General features: G+C 35.4%; 4 protein-coding genes across 4 annotated transcripts; all 4 read right to left on the minus strand.

The window, feature by feature from the left end:
• Positions 1-2946: 2946 nt before the first annotated feature.
• Positions 2947-9252, minus strand: LOC134246842 (complement C1q-like protein 4). Its single transcript, XM_062729188.1, has 2 exons — positions 8778-9252; positions 2947-4767 (listed from the first exon to the last, which is right to left on the minus strand). The coding sequence occupies exons 1-2, from the start codon at positions 9157-9159 to the stop codon at positions 4361-4363; spliced, it is 789 nt and encodes a 262-aa protein (XP_062585172.1). The 5' UTR covers positions 9160-9252; the 3' UTR covers positions 2947-4360.
• Positions 9253-9851: 599 nt separating this feature from the next.
• Positions 9852-10262, minus strand: LOC134246846 (complement C1q tumor necrosis factor-related protein 5-like). The gene has a single exon (XM_062729192.1). The coding sequence runs from the start codon at positions 10260-10262 to the stop codon at positions 9852-9854; it is 411 nt and encodes a 136-aa protein (XP_062585176.1).
• Positions 10263-12237: 1975 nt separating this feature from the next.
• On the minus strand, positions 12238-13787 carry LOC134246843 (uncharacterized). Its single transcript, XM_062729189.1, has 2 exons — positions 13378-13787; positions 12238-12474 (listed from the first exon to the last, which is right to left on the minus strand). The coding sequence occupies exons 1-2, from the start codon at positions 13670-13672 to the stop codon at positions 12377-12379; spliced, it is 393 nt and encodes a 130-aa protein (XP_062585173.1). The 5' UTR covers positions 13673-13787; the 3' UTR covers positions 12238-12376.
• Positions 13788-16630: 2843 nt separating this feature from the next.
• Positions 16631-19353, minus strand: LOC134246847 (uncharacterized). Its single transcript, XM_062729193.1, has 2 exons — positions 19258-19353; positions 16631-18185 (listed from the first exon to the last, which is right to left on the minus strand). The coding sequence occupies exon 2, from the start codon at positions 18182-18184 to the stop codon at positions 17051-17053; it is 1134 nt and encodes a 377-aa protein (XP_062585177.1). The 5' UTR covers position 18185; positions 19258-19353; the 3' UTR covers positions 16631-17050.
• Between the last annotated feature and the right edge of the window lie 62 nt (positions 19354-19415).

Raw genomic sequence — 19415 nt, forward strand, 5'->3', positions numbered from 1 at the left:
ATTCAGATTCTTTAATGAGTATCTAGGTCAAGTTTTGTTTTGGGTACATTTACACCAATTTTTACAAAGTTATGCCCCTTGGAATAGAAATATTCCAATTATTTGCAGTCTCAATTCATTTTCTTCACAGAGATAGCACATATTGAAATGAAATTTAATACTAGTATACAGATTTATCAGCTAAATATCTAAGTCAAGTTTTATTTTGATTTGATTGCATCATTTTTGTCAGGGTTATTCCCCTTCGACTTGGAAAAAATCTAATTATTTAGTTTCTGTTGGAATGGACACAAGTTGCACAAATGTGTGCAGTTCTCTCCTAAAAGACTTTCAACAGCAAATGAAGAGCGAGTCGACTCTCAGGCCCTTCAGGCCTTTGATTATAGATCCCTAAGACCAGGTCGGCTTTAATAATATGTATTAAAAAACAAACACACACACACACCCACACACCCACACACCCACACACACACTCACACACCCACCCTCACACACACACACACACACACACACACACACACACAAAAGATACATTCTCAGAGAAAGCTGATATTCACCAGAAGGAAGCACGGAGTAACATTAAAGACATACAAGGTCAGCTGTACAGATTCACATCTTTGCGTTCATTACAAAGAAATGAATCTTCAGAACATGCTAAACCATACACATTACACAGCTTCTAAAGTAATATTTTGCTTCATAAGTACTACAAATTCGTAATCCCAATGCACGCAAAAAATTAAGTACTACCTTTCCTATTATTGTTAAGAATATACACATATAGAATAATTCTATCAACAATATAAGATTATCTACTTACACCGTTGCTCTACTTTTAATATCCTTTTACACTTTAGTGCTTTAGAATTACTAAAGGAAATAATCGGCGCAGCAAAGTTTCTTTTATCTACATCCGGTCGTTACGACGGTAACAAATTTAGAATTTAATTTAATTTAACTTAATCTACCTTTCAGAAGCTAATCTTTGAATTGAATTACAAGTCAGAGCTCTTTGCTCCATTCATTTTATTTCACAGAAGTGGGTTTCCGAGTCACTGATTTATTTTGTTGAATTGTTTCATTACTGTAACTAGACATTGCCAGTTACATTATATCATCCCTAGCCCTAATTCCAGTAGCTCTAGCGTGTTGTTCCAAGGTATGGTTCATCTCTTCCATCTTTATTTTTTTATGTTTAATAATTTTACTCTATTTTTGCTGAAACCAACAAAATGACTGTGACTTTAAAGTTTAACCAACTTCTGAAAAACAATGACCTTGTCAAGATGGCTAAAAGAGGAGATGTAGAATTTCTTTCATGGTTCACTTGTGTATTATTTCGCCAAGACCTTCCTTTGGGTATCAACATTTGTGACGATTTGTCTTCTACCTTGAAAATTGAGCTACTTTCGTAGAAATTTAACCTTGCTTAAGACTTTTGAACATTGAGCGTTTGGTGCTTGTACTTTTACACAAATGTATCCCATGACATGAACATCCCTTGCCTATTAAAAGTTTTACCTTTAAACCTTGGCATTGATAAAAAATTACATTTGAAAAAACCTTGAACTTTTACCAGAATTTTAAAAGCTTGTACTAGGGCTTTCGTATTGCACATGTGTAGTTCTTTTGACAAGACTTCCCCCTTGAATCAATATTTTGCACCTCCCGACCTTTAGCCAGAAAACTATATCTTAAGCCATATGTTTAGTATAGGTTATGCTGGTGCTTTCAAATTTAACTGTTGCCCACGTGGCGCAGTGGTTAGAGTGTCTGCTCTAGAGTTGCTTAGTAAGGTGTCAATTCTTACGTCGTGGATTCAAATCCCACTGTTGGACGTGGAGATCGGTCCTTCGGATGAGACCGAGGTCACGTGTCGCTGTAGGTGCTGGCACGAAAAAGATCCCTTGCTCCCTGCACAATGTCCATGAGTGCCGAGTATAGGACAAAATTTGCAGCTCTCCACCGGCAAATATAGTGGCGTCTCCAAATGAGTGAAAAATTCTCGAGAGGGAGGTTAAACAATCAATTAATCAATCAAATTTAACTTGTATATTCTTTGTGAGAATACCATCATTTGGGAACAAACAAATTTTTCCTCATGACCTTGAATTTTATTTTTTACCTTGGTCATAAGTTAAGACGTTAGAAAACAATCATTTCTTTGAAAATCTTGTTCTATGCACCTGGTATGATGGATAGGACGATATGGAGATAACGAACAGTATTCAATATTAAAGTCCACAAAACAATACAAAATAGGACAAGAGTAAACACAGTTAACCAAAACATCAGAGGTGGGATCAGGTGCTATGGAGGAGTGAGCATCACCTGCTGACTGGTCACACCCACCGTGTGCTCCTTGTCATGTCTGGGAAATAACGGAAGAATTCATCGTCAATTCAATATCGATTAACAATAAGTATGAAAAACGTCAGTCAGCAAATGACTTTATGATATATTTTACATTTATTTTGCTGACAAGGTCATTGTATCGACCATTGAACTTACTAAATGATGACTTTAAACGAGACGGCTGATATTCTTATTTCATCAAATTGCTTGTCAATAATTTACCTCGTTTTAGAAATTGTTCATACTGTACGTACAGCATGCTCTTGCGTATCGAATCAACTGAGATATATACACTCCATATGCAGGTGAATAAGGTATATTGCTGCATAAGTAAGGGAAGTTGACGATTGAAAATTAATTGCAAAATAACTGATTATTATAAACACAAGGGCCTCTTCTAAAATTTCTTTGTCCCTGTATTAAAAGTGCATGGATGGGGAGGGATTTCGAGGATCCATAAAGTATAAACTTAACTTTTTTTTTAAATCTCAATCAGTGAAGGTTTACATGTAAAAAAAAATCAGAAATGTGTAATATAAACTTTAGCATGAAATACCAAGCCAGGTGAATTTTATAAACATACGAGGGTCATTCAAAAAATACGTTGACAATGTTCCTTATCATCACATTATTTTTTACAAATCTTAATATCGGACTTTTAAGAGGAGTGCTGACTTTTACAGTTGACGCTTACTTTTACACTAGAAAAATATACGGAAGCTCTCTTACGATATAAATATTTAGCTTAACTTTTAATTTAGCGAAAATAACGGGTAATTTCAGTGCACATATATGTTGTCCTTGAAGAAAACAAAACCAACTACCGTGAATTCCCGGCCTTCACATGCAAATACCCCTTACACCATACATCTGACCACTAGAAAGGTTTTCTTATGTGTTATCAATTCTGTACCTCCGTACATGATAAAAGTTTAAATGTCCAAGTAAACCGTCAACTGTAAAAGTCAGTGCTTCTCGTAAAAGTCCAATAGTATATTTTTAAATGTAAAAAGATATATTTCATAGATTTCTGAAGTTTCATTCTATTTGATTAAACGGAACTCATACTAGACAATTTTAAATGCAACATGTTTTGTCGCCACGGAGCACGATCAAAAACAATGTAACGTCAAAAACAACGTTAAAGAACATTTCTCAAACTCACAGGGCCCTTTTCATTTTATACATGGTTTGTATCGTATTTCTCATTCATTAAAACGTTTCCACAACACTTGACACCTAGTATGCTATCAATAATTTGAGTATAATTTAAATAAGATTGTCAATGTTTTCAAATCCTTTACCATGTAACTCTGCTCTTATAGGTTCCGCAACAGTGAAGTGCACATCACGTTACTAACTCTTTTGAAAAGATTTTGAACTATAATCTGTTTCTTGCAGAACGCCCATCACCCAATTTAAAGTCTTTACCCCTCAAAAATTGTCTGTTCTATTATAAACAAATACACGGCTCATTTTATGTATTTTTCCTGGTCTCTCCAGCATTTTCGGAGTTTTTTTTTAAGTTTCCAAATGCAAAACAAAATTATATTGCTACTCGCTGCTCCGTGACGTCCTTCAACGTCATGATTTTTTGCTTATTTAAATTAAGACTATCTGTCTATATAAATGGATATCTTTTAAACAAAGCAATGTATTACATTAACTTTTTGCTTTTGAAGAAATGAAACAATAGTAAATTTAAGTATGTGAATTTTATTTCATTTAAGGACAATTTTAAAGAGGTATGGCTATAGATATGAAAAGCGAATAATCAGTCAATAACTCAATATTGACCCTGCTCCGTGACCCCATTTTTACTGTCTTAAATCTTTGATAATTTTGACAAACACCAAGATATATTCAAATTTCTTTGCTCAAAATATTTGAATCTGTTGTTAAAATATATGTACCAATTTTGGTTTAAATATGACGTTAAATAAAAAAAGTTATGACAAAAGTCTACGAACTTTTTGAATTACCCTCGTACTAAGCAAGATTTTTATTAATCTTCATATAACAGAAATCCTGAGAAGCTGCTTTCCCATCCAAAGCTGTTCGTCCCATGCTGCGTTCCAAGTCGAACCCAGACGGAGTCCCCAGCATTAACATGGACGATGGTCATTCCTCCTCCATTATAATACCCTCCTGGAGTGTGGCTTTGTACATAGTGTCCACCTTTTCTTACTCCTTCTACGACTAGCTCAGTGTGGACATCTCCATTTAAACTTACCACTAGCTGTACGTAAAATACGTATACTCCAGAAACGCGAGGAGTGAAGATTTCTGTAGTGTGATGGTATTGGTTTCCTTGGTTTAAAATGACACGTCCAAAGATCAGAGTATGGTGTAGGGATAGGTTTTTATAATCTGACGGTGCATCGGCACTGAAAGCTATTCTGGGTAAAATATCTGTAAAAGAAATTTGTATTTGTTATACATTGGAAATTGATCTTAAAAACGAAAGAGGTTCTCAATAATATATTTCCATTCTGAAAAATATCTTTGCATTTTTTCATGCGATTTATTTTACTCCTTTACAATTTGTACCTAAGTTTACTCAGTGTTATTGCTTGATCAAAATTTATTTATTTTTTAATGTCACTATTTCCTTCTTTTTTGTAATCTTCTTTACATATTTGTTCTTTGCACTTTATTTGTTTTCTTTTCTGTTTAGCTGTTTGTTTGCACTTTTTCATGTTCTTGTCATTATATTGTATAGCGAGTATACCATATATACGTACTTAGTAATAACGCTTCTGTATAATGTAATTGGATTCATTTTCTTTATTTTCTCTTTTCCCACCTTAGATAACATAAGAAATTAATGTAACTTATAAGGATTTTTTTTTTCGTAATTGTAAATCATTGTCAATTCTTAACATTTGTAACCTTGATATTGGCGAGGACTTATACATGTATAGGCAATGTGATGTCCAATCCAATTATGTAATCTTACTTACATAATTAAATATTGATTAAATTAAATTAATTTGTACCTAAGATATAAAATGTTAAAATACCCGGTATACATTGAAGGTCTTGTAAATAAAGAATATTATACAATTATTGCTGTTTTTTAAAGTCAAAACAATGATTTAGCCATCTGAGGAGAATATTGAATATTGTACTACAAAGTTTGCTAAATCATTGTATTGACCGAAAAAAACAGCAATAATTGTTTTATTATATGATTCACCGATAAAATGATAAAGCTTCTTACTTGTTTGTATTTTATTAAGTCCTAGCCAAATACAAGAAAGAAGCAGAATTAAAATGTGAATAAACCTTACCAGTCGTATCAATTAAAATTTGTTTTTTAAATCTATTTTAGTTGCCCTGAAAGAAATATATAAAGTCAGTCTTTTTAGCTCACCTGAGCTGAAAGCTCAAGTGAGCTTTTCTGATCACATTTTGTCCGGCGTCCGTCTGTCTGTCCGTCTGTCTGTAAACTTTTCACATTTTCGACTTCTTCTCAAGAACCGCTGGGCCAATTTCAACCAAACTTGCCACAAAGTATCCTTGGGTTAAGGGGATTCAAGTTTGTTCAAATGAAGGGCCACGCCCTAATTCAAGGGGAGATAATTGGGAATTAATGAAATTTGGTAGCATATTTTAAAAATCTTCTTCCCAAGAACCATTGTGCCAGGAAAGATGAAACTTATGGGAAAACATCCTCAGGTAGTGTAAATTCAAGTTTGTTCAAATCATGAGCCCCGGGGGTAGGGCGGGGCAAAAATGGCCGACCAAAGTTTTACATAGAAATATATAGGAAAATTCTTTAAAAATCTTCTTCCCAAGAATGACAAAGCTATAATTCATCATGTTTATATGGAAGCATGCTCAGGTAGTGTATATTCAAGTTTGTTCAAATCATGACCCCCGGGGGTAGGGCGGGGCCAAAATGGCTGACCAAAGTTTAACATAGAAATATATAGGAAAATTCTTTAAAAATCTTCCTCTCCAGAATGACAAATCCATAATTATTCATATTTATATGGAAGCATGCTCAGGTAGTGTAGATTCAAGTTTGTTCAAATCATGACCCCCGGGGGTAGGGCGGGGCCAAAATGGCCGACCAAAGTTTTACATAGAAATATATATGAAAATTCTTTAAAAATCTTCTTCTCAAGAATGACAAATCCAAAATTCATCATATATATATGGAAGCATGCTCAAGTAGTGTAGATTCAAGTTTCTTCAAATCATGACCCCCCAGGGTAGGGTGGGGCCAAAATGGCCGACCAAAGTTTTACATAGAAATATATAGGAAAAATCTTTAAAAATCTTCTTCTCAAGAATGACAAAGCCATAATTCATCATATTTATGTGAAAGCATGCTAAGGTAGGGTAGATTCAAATTTGTTCAAATCATGACCCCCGGGGGTAGGGCGGGGCCAAAATGACCGACCAAAGTTTTACAAAGAAATATATAGGAAAAATCTTTAAAAATCTTCTTCTCCAGAATGACAAAGCCATCATTCATCATATTTATATGGAAGCATGTTCAGGTAGAGTAGATTCAAGTTTGTTCAAATCATGACCCCCGGGGGTAGGGCGTGGTCAAAATGGCCGACCAAAGTTTTACATAGAAATATATAGGAAAATTCTTTAAAAATCTTCTTCTCAAGAATAACAAACCATAATTATTCATATTTATAAGGAAGCATGCTCAGGTAGTGTAGTTTCAAGTTTGTTCAAATTCTGACCCCCGGGGTAGGACGGGGCCAAAATGGCCGCCCAAAGTCTTACATAGAAATATATAGGAAAATTCTTTAAAAATCTTCTTCTCAAGAATGATAAAGCCATAATTCATCATGTTTATATGGAAGCATGCTCAGGTAGTAAAGATTCAAGTTTGTTCAAATCATGACCCCCGGGGGTAGGGCGGGGCCAAAATGGCCGACCAAAGTTTTACAAAGAAATATATAGGAAAATTCTTTAAAATATCTTCTTCTCCAGAATGACAAAGCCATAATTATTCCTATTTATATGGAAGCATGCTCAGGTAGAGTAGATTCAAGTTTGTTCAAATCATGACCCCGGGGGTAGGGCGTGGTCAAAATGGCCGACCAAAGTTTTACATAGAAATATATAGGAAAATTCTTTAATAATCTTCTTCTCAAGAATAACAAAGCCATAATTATTCATGTTTATAAGGAAGCATGCTCAGGTAGTGTAGTTTCAAGTTTGTTCAAATTCTGAGCCCCGGGGTAGGACGGGGCCAAAATGGCCGACCAAAGTTTTACATAGAAATATATAGGAAAATTCTTTAAAATATCTTCTTCTCAAGAATGATAAAGCCATAATTCATCATATTTATGTGAAAGCATGCTAAGGTAGTGTAGATTCAAATTTGTTCAAATCATGACCCCCGGGGGTAGGGCGGGGCCAAAATGGCCGACCAAAGTTTTACAAAGAAATATATAGGAAAATTCTTTAAAAATCTTCTTCTCAAGAATGACAAAGCCATAATTATTCATATTTATATGGAAGCATGCTCAGGTAGTGTAGTTTCAAGTTTGTTCAAATCCTGACCCCCGGGGTAGGACGGGGCCAAAATGGCCGACCAAAGTTTTACATAGAAATATATAGGAAAATTCTTTAAAAATCTTCTTCTCAAGAATGATAAAGCCATAATTCATCATACTTATATGGAAGCATGCTCAAGTAGTGTAGATTCAAATTTGTTCAAATCATGACCCCCAGGGGTAGGACGGGGCCAAAATGGCCGACCAAAGTTTTTAAAGATATATATAGGAAAATTCTTTAAAAATCATTTTCTAAAAAATAGCAAATCCATGATTGGTCATGGGACTACTTTTGGATTTAAATTTTACAATAAATAGCCATTTTCTACTTTTTCCTACCCATAGTGCTCAGGTGAGCGATGTGGCCCATGGGCCTCTTGTTTATAGGATAGATTTTTTAAAGGAAGGAGTATTATCAGGGAAAACTGACTGCCAAAGAGTAAAAAAAATGTTGTTCATTAAAAGTGTTGGAGAGGGGTCCCTGCATCCCCTCTTAACACCCTCACCCTAAAATATATATTCGCTTGTTTTGTTCACATGAAAAAAAAATTCATACTTTTTAGTCGTTCAAATAGCTTTCCAAAACAATTTGTATCAATTTGGAATTTCCCAATCTAATTTAATATCAATGTAGAGGAAATAAACCCTTGTATTGACCTGGATCGTCACGTGCAGGTCAATACATCGTAGTATTTTTCTAACATAGTTGGATCTTAGCCAATCAGAGAGATGGAAATTCAATCATATAATAAAAAATGATATTACGCATTCCGCGTGACTGTGGAATTACGTATTCACCAGGTTTTCGCATGAAAGAACTCAAGTTGTTATTACACAACTAGACTCATTTAATAAAATACTAAAATTTTCAATGATATAAATTAAAATTACTAGGTGGCGATGACGGACTTGGTGTTGGATGTAGCAGTAATCGTCTCATCACAGCTTTGTAGTCTTTCAGAAAGTCTCTGTTGTAACCTTCGTCTGTCCTCAGGACTTTTCTCTGAGTCTGGACATTTTCTTTTGACTCCGTTTCAGTAAAATCGGTTTGAGGGCATTCACACTTTTCAGGTTTTTTCTTTAAATCGTCTTCGAGTTGCTTTATTTTCTCTTCCTGGTGTGACATTTCTTTTCGCATTTCCATTAGCTCCATTCGCAACGCCCGGATTTCATCAGACCAAGGTTCGCTCGATGTTCTTGCTGAGCCTTCTGGGTCCTCTGATTTGATGCAGGAAATAAGAAAGAGCAGATTCAAGACCAAAAACACTCTCATATCTGGTTTGATTGAAATAATAGTTTGTAAAATCTCATGCACAGAATGTACAGAGACGTATATTGATAAGGAGTGATAAGACGTATTGCGACCTGTATTTGTTGACTTGCACTTATGTTGTCAATGTATATATACAAATAATCATTTTGTCATCTTAAAACGTTTTCCGTTCAACTCGCATTACTATATTGTATGCATATCAAGGTATTTTTAAACCATTTAGTATGAATTTGTATATATGTACAGTAACTTACAATTAAAGATATGAGTGATCAGGTTTAAATCATTGGGAGATATCTACAATGACTTGTTTATTTATTGCCAAATCTGATCGAATTATAAGAGATATTTCATGAGGAGATACAATGTTCTAAAAGCGGCATGTGACCTACTTGATAAATGAAATAAATCGATTTATTAGATAAACCGTTTTCTTCTATAATCTTTTTCAAAGGGACAATAAGGCACAGATTACAAGTTCATATTTTTACAAATTTTCTTTATACTAAATGCCTTACATTATTAATTTGTTGCTAAAACATTTCACCGGGGAATATTACTGAAAAAATTTATTTTATCTGGAAATCATTGAAACTATACAAATCTCAGCACGCATTTGATTGACACATTCGTGCACTTTTAACAAGTAAAATAAGATGATCATCAATATTCAAAGCATGGATCGATTAGTTTTACTGATCTTCATACAGTAAAAATCCAGAAAAGCTGCTCTCCCAACCAAAAGCGTTAACTCCATCTGATACTGAGAGTCGAACCCAGACGGAGTCCCCAGCATTTACATGGACGATGGTCATTCCGCCTCCATTTGCGCAAACTTCTTTGCTATATACGAAGTGCCCAGCCCGTCCGACACCCTCCACCACTAGTTCAGTGTTGACACTATGCCCAGTAGCACACATAACTAGTTGCAAGTAGAACACATAGACACCAGAAACATCAGGAGTAAATAGAAATACCCCTGTGGCGTGATGGTATTTATTTCCAATGTTGGTGATGGCGTTGTCAAAGATCAGGTTCTGATGAGCAGCAAGGTTGGAGTGGTCCTTTGGAGCATTGGCGTGGAAAGCTATTCTCGGTGTCATTGATGTGAAATTGAAACATGAGAGTGTTCATTAAACAATATTATATATATTTACGGCTGGCCATAATCATAATATTCAAACTAACTAGACGAGAAGTCTATACGTATGAGATGAGAGAAAAATGTATTAAATACCAAGATAGAATATGTTTAAAAACTTTACTAAGTAAAAGTTCTCGACTGGAAAAATGACATTTGATAATTTGAGATGAATTTGTATGCAAGTCTACTTCAAACACCAGATACAGTATGCTAAATTTCGCTACATACAGCCAACTGTGAAATTGAGTAGGAAAACATGAACTAGGCAAGTCTTCTGCCGGATATTTTACCACATATTTTGACGGGAAATGATATTTTACAGACTGTGAATGGTATGCCCGGAAGCTATATCCTGTAATCTTTGCATTTTTTCATCATTCTGCGACAGAAGTTCCCTAATGAAGATAGTGTTCATCATACAGCCATTAATGTATTATTTATTTGAATCCAGACTACATTAAAAAGCAATTGTGGGCTCATAATTTGTCGCTTGCTAATTTTTAAAGAAAGAACAGGACAGTAAGAATTACTGTCTGTATAGCTACACTGTACCTGTTTGTTGTACACGGCCTGGTGTTGGGTGTGCCAGTTCTTCTCTTCTTATTCTTCTGTCTTGTTTCAATGGGGAACTAATGGAACCTTCTACTGCATGGGGAGTTTCATTCTGAGTTTGGACATTCTCTACAGTCTCATCAGCAGTATGATCGGTTTGAATTTGCTCACATTTGTCCGGTTTTTGCGCCACTTCTTCTTTGAGTTCTTTAATTTCCTCTTTCTGGTGAAGGACCTCTTCTCTCAATTCCGCTAACTCGATTCTCAGTGCCCGGATGTCTTCTGAACATGCTTCATTTGATATACCATGGTTTCTCAGGTCCTCCGATGTAATGCAGCCAATGAAAGCGAGAATAATCACGATTTTTGTGATCGCCATAACTGGTTTGATTTAAAGAACAATTAGGAAATCCTTATTCACAGTGTAATCCCAGAACTTTCTTCATAAGAAAAGATAAGGATACTTGTGATCTGTATTTATTTCACTGAGCACTGCTATATTAGTCTTATTTTTTCCCAACTTTTTCGATGTAGTCACATTTGTTTTCTCAACGAGAGTGTACAGAATCCTGACAAAGAAAACTAATTTTATTTGTTTGTATGTTGTTTAACGTCTCTCTCGAGAATTTTTCACTTATACATGTATTGAGAGTCAACCACTTGACGATGGAGAGCTACAAATGTTGTCCTATACTCGGCACTTAAGGCTATTGAACAGTGAGAAATCTTTTTCGTGTCAGTACCTACTACGACACGGGACCTCGGTTTATAGAGTCTCATCCGCAGGACAGGTGTTTACGTCCTACATACTTGCGACCGAGTTGAAATCTCTCACCCCATTCATTAAACGGAAGTCTCTGGTGGTGAAAAATATACCCAGATGATTTCAAAGTTGGTTTCTTTTCAGTGTATTTTTCTTCTTCTTTAATGAACGATTTATTAATTCAAAATAGGTATATCCATGATCGAACTTGAAAATTCATTTTAGGAGTGCATGGTGCAGCAAATTAGTACTAGGTTACCACTAGTTTTATATTGATAAACACTCTCTTATCGTTTAAATTAGTACTTAGTAAACAGACTGAGTTCATTTATTAGAACAGTGTAACTTTTTTTTGACTGTACATCAACTTTAACACACAACTTGTATTTCACCACCAAGTTAGTTACAGCATTCAGAAATAACTTTCAATAAAAATTGATTTTTAAATCTATTATTCTTTTTATTAATCCTCATACAGTAAAAACCCACAGAAGCTTGTCTCCCACCCAAATAGATTCCTCCCGCTCGTTGTAGCCTCCCTTACCCACACGGCATCTCCGGCGTTCACGTGGACGATGGTCGACCCTCCGCCGTTAGCGCACGTCGTCGATCCCCCGGCATAGTGTCCCCCTTTACTGACCCCCCTCCACGAACAGTTCCGTCCGGTCCTCGTGACCAGCGGTACACATGATCAGTTGTACGTGGAAAACGTACACGCCCGATACGCTGGGAGTAAAGATCCCGGATGTACCATGGTATCAGTTACCAACGTTTGAGATGACGTTCCCGAAGGCCAGAGTTTGATGGACCGAGATATTCTGATAATCTATGGGTTTGTTGGCATAGAAAGCTATTTCTGCAAAAGAATTGTTTAAGATATATTAAATAATAGATCAAAATTATACTTTAAATCCCCATTTATACGTGTCCGCTTAAACTATAGTCATTTATATACATGTATCAGCAAGTAACTAACTTTTTAAAATCTGGTTATGAAAGTTTCGAAAGTTTCCATAATGCTACACCTCTTGAACTACAACTAAACCTTATTGTTCTGAGTTTTTATAACCTTTGCAATATATCGTTACCGATAAAATACATTATATATGTGCATATATTTGCACAATCTAACTTTATTCTCATAATTTGGACAGTGATCGACGTACACCGGCGGACTTTGTTTTGAGCCTCGCGGCTAACACTCGGAGTTCCTCGGATGGTTCGTACCTAGCACATAACCTCGGACGTCAACGGTGATCTTCCATCTTGCTGATACAGTCATGTGATATTATTTGAATTTCATTCAAATGTTATACTTTTGAAATCTGAGTTACTTTGTTGCACGCCCAACACTGTGTTCTTCTAGATCTTTCAAAAACTACTCAGTAACATATGGTTGTGATTAACATGAGGAATTACACAAATCAAGAAACCTATTTGGAAGAACTTTAGGCAGAGGGAAATATGAAAAGAGACAAGGCAGTTTCCGGCGGGGAAATGTGTCGACTTGATGCGTATCACTCCACCTGTCATATCCCAAACTCCATACAGTGTCGATTCTCCGGGACTACTTTCCCTACGAATAATGATATGGAGTTGTAGCGTAACGTAATACTGAGCTGTTTGGAGCTTGGTCATATCCGAGGTTTCAATAGAGCGTAGCGGAGTCAGCCGAGAATTGCCGATTGTGCGGCTACATTTAACAATTCAGTCTGACTTAACTCTATCCAGAAAAATAAATGGCCCATCGACTATTTACCTGTGGTGACCTTTTGCGAGTTTAGCAATAATCGTCGATTTCTTTCTTGAGTAAGTAATAATCTATTTAGATCAGTTTCATCTCTCCTGGAAGCGCTGTCGCTCTGCGGACTTCCAGTTTTAGGGTTCAGTCTTACTTCCTGTCGGAGCTGCTCGACTTCCTGTCGTAGTAACGATCGTTCCTGTCTTAGAAATCGAATGTCATCTGAGGAAGATTCTTCGCCATTTGACTCTGTTAATCCTAACCACACAAAAAACAAACATATCGCTATAAAGGCATATTTCTGGATGGTCATTATACTATATTTTTAAGTTTTCCTTAATAAGTTTATATTACAATACTTAATAATTTGATCTTTCCCTAGAGGAATTGATAAGGATTTGTAGGTCAGAATGTAGGAGCTACATGTAGTATAGAACCACATGTGATTATACAAGTCACTGATAATGCAGAATCCGATGACTAATAAGCGTTAATTAACAAAGAAGGGACCAAAAAAGCAAGGTGTTTCAACCATCTGAATAAAACTTCGGGAAAACATAAAATCAGGGTCATTGTTTTGGCGGCTTAACACGCTCCAATTTATGTACATGTATGTCATTGCTATATATTATGTAAAGATATGATTCCCAGCAAGTTATACATGTAAAACTAATGATTTCCGAATCCTTTCTGATATAATAAATATTTTCGTGGCTGTTAGGGTACTTACTTACTTAGAACCTATTTTCATTGGCTATTAAGTCAGAGTTACTGCATAGACAAAAAATCTTAACAATTAAGTGCTGATTGGAGGAAAAAGCGCGGGTTAGGTTCTATACACATTTAAAAAAGTCACTGTAATATTTTACAAATATATAACGAGATATATTTTGTGAATATGCATGCTTTTTGAGTTCTTCTCTACATTGATCCAACATACATGTACATCCAGGAACGTATAATAGATTATAATAAAAAATCGAGACGTTATTCAAGAATCTTTTTCAGGAATACGCTTAATATATAATTTAAAAAAAAATGTATTATACTAAATCTTATATTGATTGCTATCGAGTTCATGACTGTTAATTGTCCACATTTTATTCAAATTTATTGTCCTCAGACTCATCGAAAAAGAATAGAAAATGTAAATAATTTGTAATTGATTTATTGCTCAGGATAAACATCCTATGGCATTTAACAAAATGCACAATTATATTTACATAGAGCTCTAGGAAATGAAGCGTTGTACATATGATGGGAAAAAGTCACAATGACCTTGTATGACAGGGATATTATAACTGTCCTTTACAGATTTACAAATGTAATAAATACAATATGCATGTAAAGTTTACATATAACATACAGATAAATTATTGACAGTTCCTTATTTCAAAAGCTTTTAAAATATATTTTCCAAGACTACAGAGTTCTTTGACAATATTAACACTAATGAGCTGTATAAATTTAAACACAGAGGGTTTACTCCAATAACATTTCTTAATGATTTTTTTTTTCTCAAGTCTATATGTATCAAGGATATATATGAGTATAAAATCAAAATGACATTCATCCTCTAAATCTTTATGTGATTTACAAATTGGACATTATCTTTGGTCTCTTGGGATATTTTTGTGCGTGTCATTTTCAATTACTATAGGTTGTATGAGGACAAAGGAATTTTAGAAATACATCTCTTAAACATTTTTGGAATAGGCTTCACCAATTAGTATACTGTAGACAGAAGTTACTAATTAAGTGTTTATATATACTACACTTTGATTCTTTATATACTTGATTCTTTCTATATATATTCTTTATAAATAAAAAAAACATAGGCGGTGGGGGGGGGGGGGGGGGCTTGGCAGAGACGGACATCATATATGTATCAAATGTTGGGGCGTAGGTTTAGACGTCCCCCCCCCCCCCAAACTTTCAACAGGCACGTTGCAGTGTAAGTGTCGTCGAAGAAGGGTAAGTGGTAGTGTTTTGGAAGGAAAATTGTACTTATAGAAGTTCGATCCTACAACCCCCCCCCCCTCCTTTATTTATCCCCCCACTTTCAATTTGCTTCAGACGCCAATGAAAAATATATAATAAATTAAAATTCATGCTCAAGATTATGTTTCAACTTCATCGGTATCTATTAATTAATCATGTGAAGTAACCTAAAAATGACCTTGGTCATGTTGACTGCGGATTTGTAAAACCTTGAGAAAACAAAGATTCCTCGCAAATTGGTACATATAAAGAAGGACTTAACTCTAACAGAAAATTGGCCCCAGTCTCCCAAATTTTAAAACAATCTTCGCTGGCCTAGTGTCCAATTATTGCATGTCATGTTTTTTTTCACGTTTAGGCACAGGGGCTTGCTATAAGCGATATATACTAAAAGTGTGAAGTTTTAGCATATCGATTTTTTTCAATAAACATTTTTTACACGCCAGGAGCAAGCCCCTATTCATTTGCTTGTCAGAAAAATGTTGGGTTGGTAATGATCAATTCCTGGATCCGTTTATGATACTTTGTTAGCTATTCAAAACTATTGAGTATGGAAAATCTGTTAGCAAAGCGCAACAACTCTTACCACTTACCATTCAGTCTATGTATTTTAATGCCCCCCCCCCTCTTTTCTTTTTATTTTTCTATTAACGTCATTTATTTTTCCATCTAATATCTTTCGAAATGTCTCAAAATGTTGCTTGTCATGACCTTGTGAGTGCAATTTCATTATGAAACACAAAAGAGAGAACTTTGTTCCATCTTGGAATACATAAGGCATAGACACAGCTGCATGAAATATATGTAAAAAATTAATTCAGATTAATGAATTGTACTTGCATAAGAATTCTAATTATTGAATATTCAATGCATTCATCATAACTTTTCTGAGTTTGTAAACATTGTCATTAGTTGTACATGTATATGACTGTATGTTTGCATTTTTGTTTAGAATTTGTCACTCAATCCATATGGAAACACCACAATTTGCTAATGAAGAGCTGCAAATTCTGATCTATACTCGGCCATCATGGCCATTGAGCAGGGAGGGATCTTTTGAAAATTTTCTTGCCAGCATCTGCTGCGACACCGGACCTTGGTTTAAATACGGTTTCATCTGAAGGACAAGATTCCACTGCCCACTGTAGGATTCACACCCATGACTTATGGATTAACAACTTACTCCGCGACTCTAGAGCAGACACTTGACCACTTTGCCATGTAGCTGACTTGTAAATGTATCTACTAGTATATTAAGTTCAAGTCGATACATATGGTACATGTGTAATATAAAATGATCTTTTTATAGCATTACTCAGACAAAGGTACAACTTTGGAACAACATGTACGTTACACCTGCATCATGGCTGCATGCGATAGAAAGACACAGGATATGACTTATGGCATAATTACATCTCTCACTCATTAGCTGTTAAAAATGTATCTTTTAAAATAAGAAAGGCTTTCAATCAATGCATCATTGACTTTTGAAGAAAAATATAGCTTTGCAATGTCCCAGATTATATCAACTATAAAATTTTGTTCAAGTTTGCTTCTTCTACTGAGCATCTATGGATACTGAAGTTCAATCAATACAAAAAACTTTTTAAATGAAAGTCTGCTTTGAATTCAATAAGGGGCGCACAGGGTGGGCTATAAAAATATTATTCAGGTCCTTTTCTGAAATATTTCACACTCTTCCATTGTTGCACGTTTTCTTCAGTTTCTCTACTTCACTGGACAATGATTTTATTTTCTTTCTCTGCTGTTCTAACTTAGCGATCAACTCCGTCCTACTCATTATTTTATGGGAATCAGTGCTGTTCAGATAATTTTTATCTTTCGCATTCATAGCTCTCTCTGTCTCTCTTGATTTTCTCATTCTGAGCTTATGACGAATTCTTTGGCAAGGCTTGCACCTGCTATTTTGCACCAGTAAAGGGCAGTTTACAGACCGGATGCACGAGCTATATGAAACATCCCCCAAGATGGCACAAAAATCTCCTTCTCGGAAAGCCACTATGTCATTATTACCCGTGGTAACCCCACTCTTGACGGAACCGTCCACTGGCACAATGCTATGAAATTCCTCATCAGGATTTCCAAAACAAACAGAAAACGAACTTATTCTTCTCATTAGGTCTTCTACCAAGGTCACTGTTGAAAACTCACTGGGCATACCAACCCAGCATGGATGAGTTTTTGACAATTCTCTCCTGTGCACAAAAAGACGGGCATGAAACTCTGTATCGATAAGGACGGAAAGTTTGACACCCGTTCTCGCTGGAGAACTGCGGTACATTTCTATGATATTTATAGCATCATCATTAAAGTCTAAAAAGTAAAGCATTTTAAGGAAATCACTTCCATGCAGGTTGTCATAAAGGATTTGTAGTGGAGTGACTTTGGTCTCTATCTCGACACTTGGCTGAGAGAGTTGAACATGGTTGAATTCAGTATCGGTAGATTCTTCATTAGTCTGTAATTCAGTTGTTGTGAGGGTGTACCAGTTTACTTGGGATTCACATTTCACTCTTTCTTCTAGTTCTTCTGGGACATTATTTACATGTTCTCCGTCTACCTGTGCATCACATTCATCCTTTTCTTGTTTGATTATTTGACTGGGAACACTACATTGATAATTCCAGCCTCCCTGTGGGTCCGACTTCTCCATTTCTACAACAGTTTGAAGTCCTTGTGGCGCACTATATCCATGTTCCTGAAGGATTCCTTTTTTAACCTGGCAATTTTCTTCTGTTATCTTCCTCTTTTTATAATGATATTTCTTTCTCTGGCAAATCAAGGTTCTTTTTTTCCTAGCCATTCTAAAATAAGAAAAATTATTTTTGTATTAACTAAATACATTCTCATCAATCTTTTCTAAATTTAAATTATAAGGCTTTAGCTCTAATGATAAACCATGATTAGTTGATTACATTTACCAGTTCCAATCAGGAAGCTTAGCTATACCTAGCTAGCATACCTATACCGTAGCTTTCTTTATAGGTACAATGTACTTTCATGCAACTTTGGACAATTTTTTGCTTTTTTTATCATGCTGGCGCTCTCAATGTAATTCTTAAATGAGGCAAGATAAAGCAACAAGACCTTTATAGTATAGAGGGCTAGACCAATTTCCATAGCAAAATTTTACTTAAAAAATAAAATCCGTCATTTACAGAATTACATGAAGCGTCTTAGCCCTATATGCTTTCTTTTTTATAGATTACTGATGTTGATACATAACAAGTTATTTTTTTTAAGCGATCCAAAGCAGAGAAAAATTGGAAAGTAGAACGTACATTTAAGTAACTGTTTAGTTATATGTGTATTGAATTGCCCAGTCAAAACACCTGCAGTTTCAAGTGATACCCTTTGACTAAAGCCAGGAGTGAACTCGCAATTTTTTTTTCTCACTTGATTGACCATTCATCTTAATTAAGCCTTGAGTTTTGTGTACAAGTATATGCATTAGATGATTACTGTAGCAGGCTATGCTAAAGCATACAGCTCATGGCTTGGTGACAATCGAGTGATTTTCTATTAACTTTTTTGATAAAGTATTAATTGTGAACTTCTGACAGTTCTGTGGACTAAGCTCAGACGCTATTTCATGCATGCTTGGAAATAATCACTGCATGCATCAATCAGCAATTATGCACGTGCTAAGAAAAATAAAAATGCTAAATAATGTTAGACTATTCTTCAGGTAGCTAGGTAAATAAGGCTACATCAGTATGTAGCTATATTGATACTGGACACTATAAACATGATAAACTGTATTTGCTCAATGCAACTCGATATGTTGCATGTTCACCTTACATGTAGTTATAATAGTCATGGGCACGTCAACAAAATTCCAATAGACTTTGTTTGCTAACTGAAAACAAAATTTACCCTTCCGGAGAGCTGTAGACTGCAGATTAGGCTATATTATGGAGCAAAAGTAGGTCAGTACGCAGGGCAAACATGTTGTCTGACGTCACCCCTTTAGTTAGGGAGAATGACACGGTCACCGGATGTTGCGAAAACTTTACAAGGGTGACTCCATTTTT

The sequence above is a fragment of the Saccostrea cucullata genome, unplaced genomic scaffold, assembly GCF_032062105.1.
Source record: "Saccostrea cucullata isolate Sc308-1 unplaced genomic scaffold, CSIRO_AGI_Scuc_v1 ctg2153, whole genome shotgun sequence".
NCBI classification, from domain to species: Eukaryota; Metazoa; Mollusca; class Bivalvia; order Ostreida; family Ostreidae; genus Saccostrea; species Saccostrea cuccullata.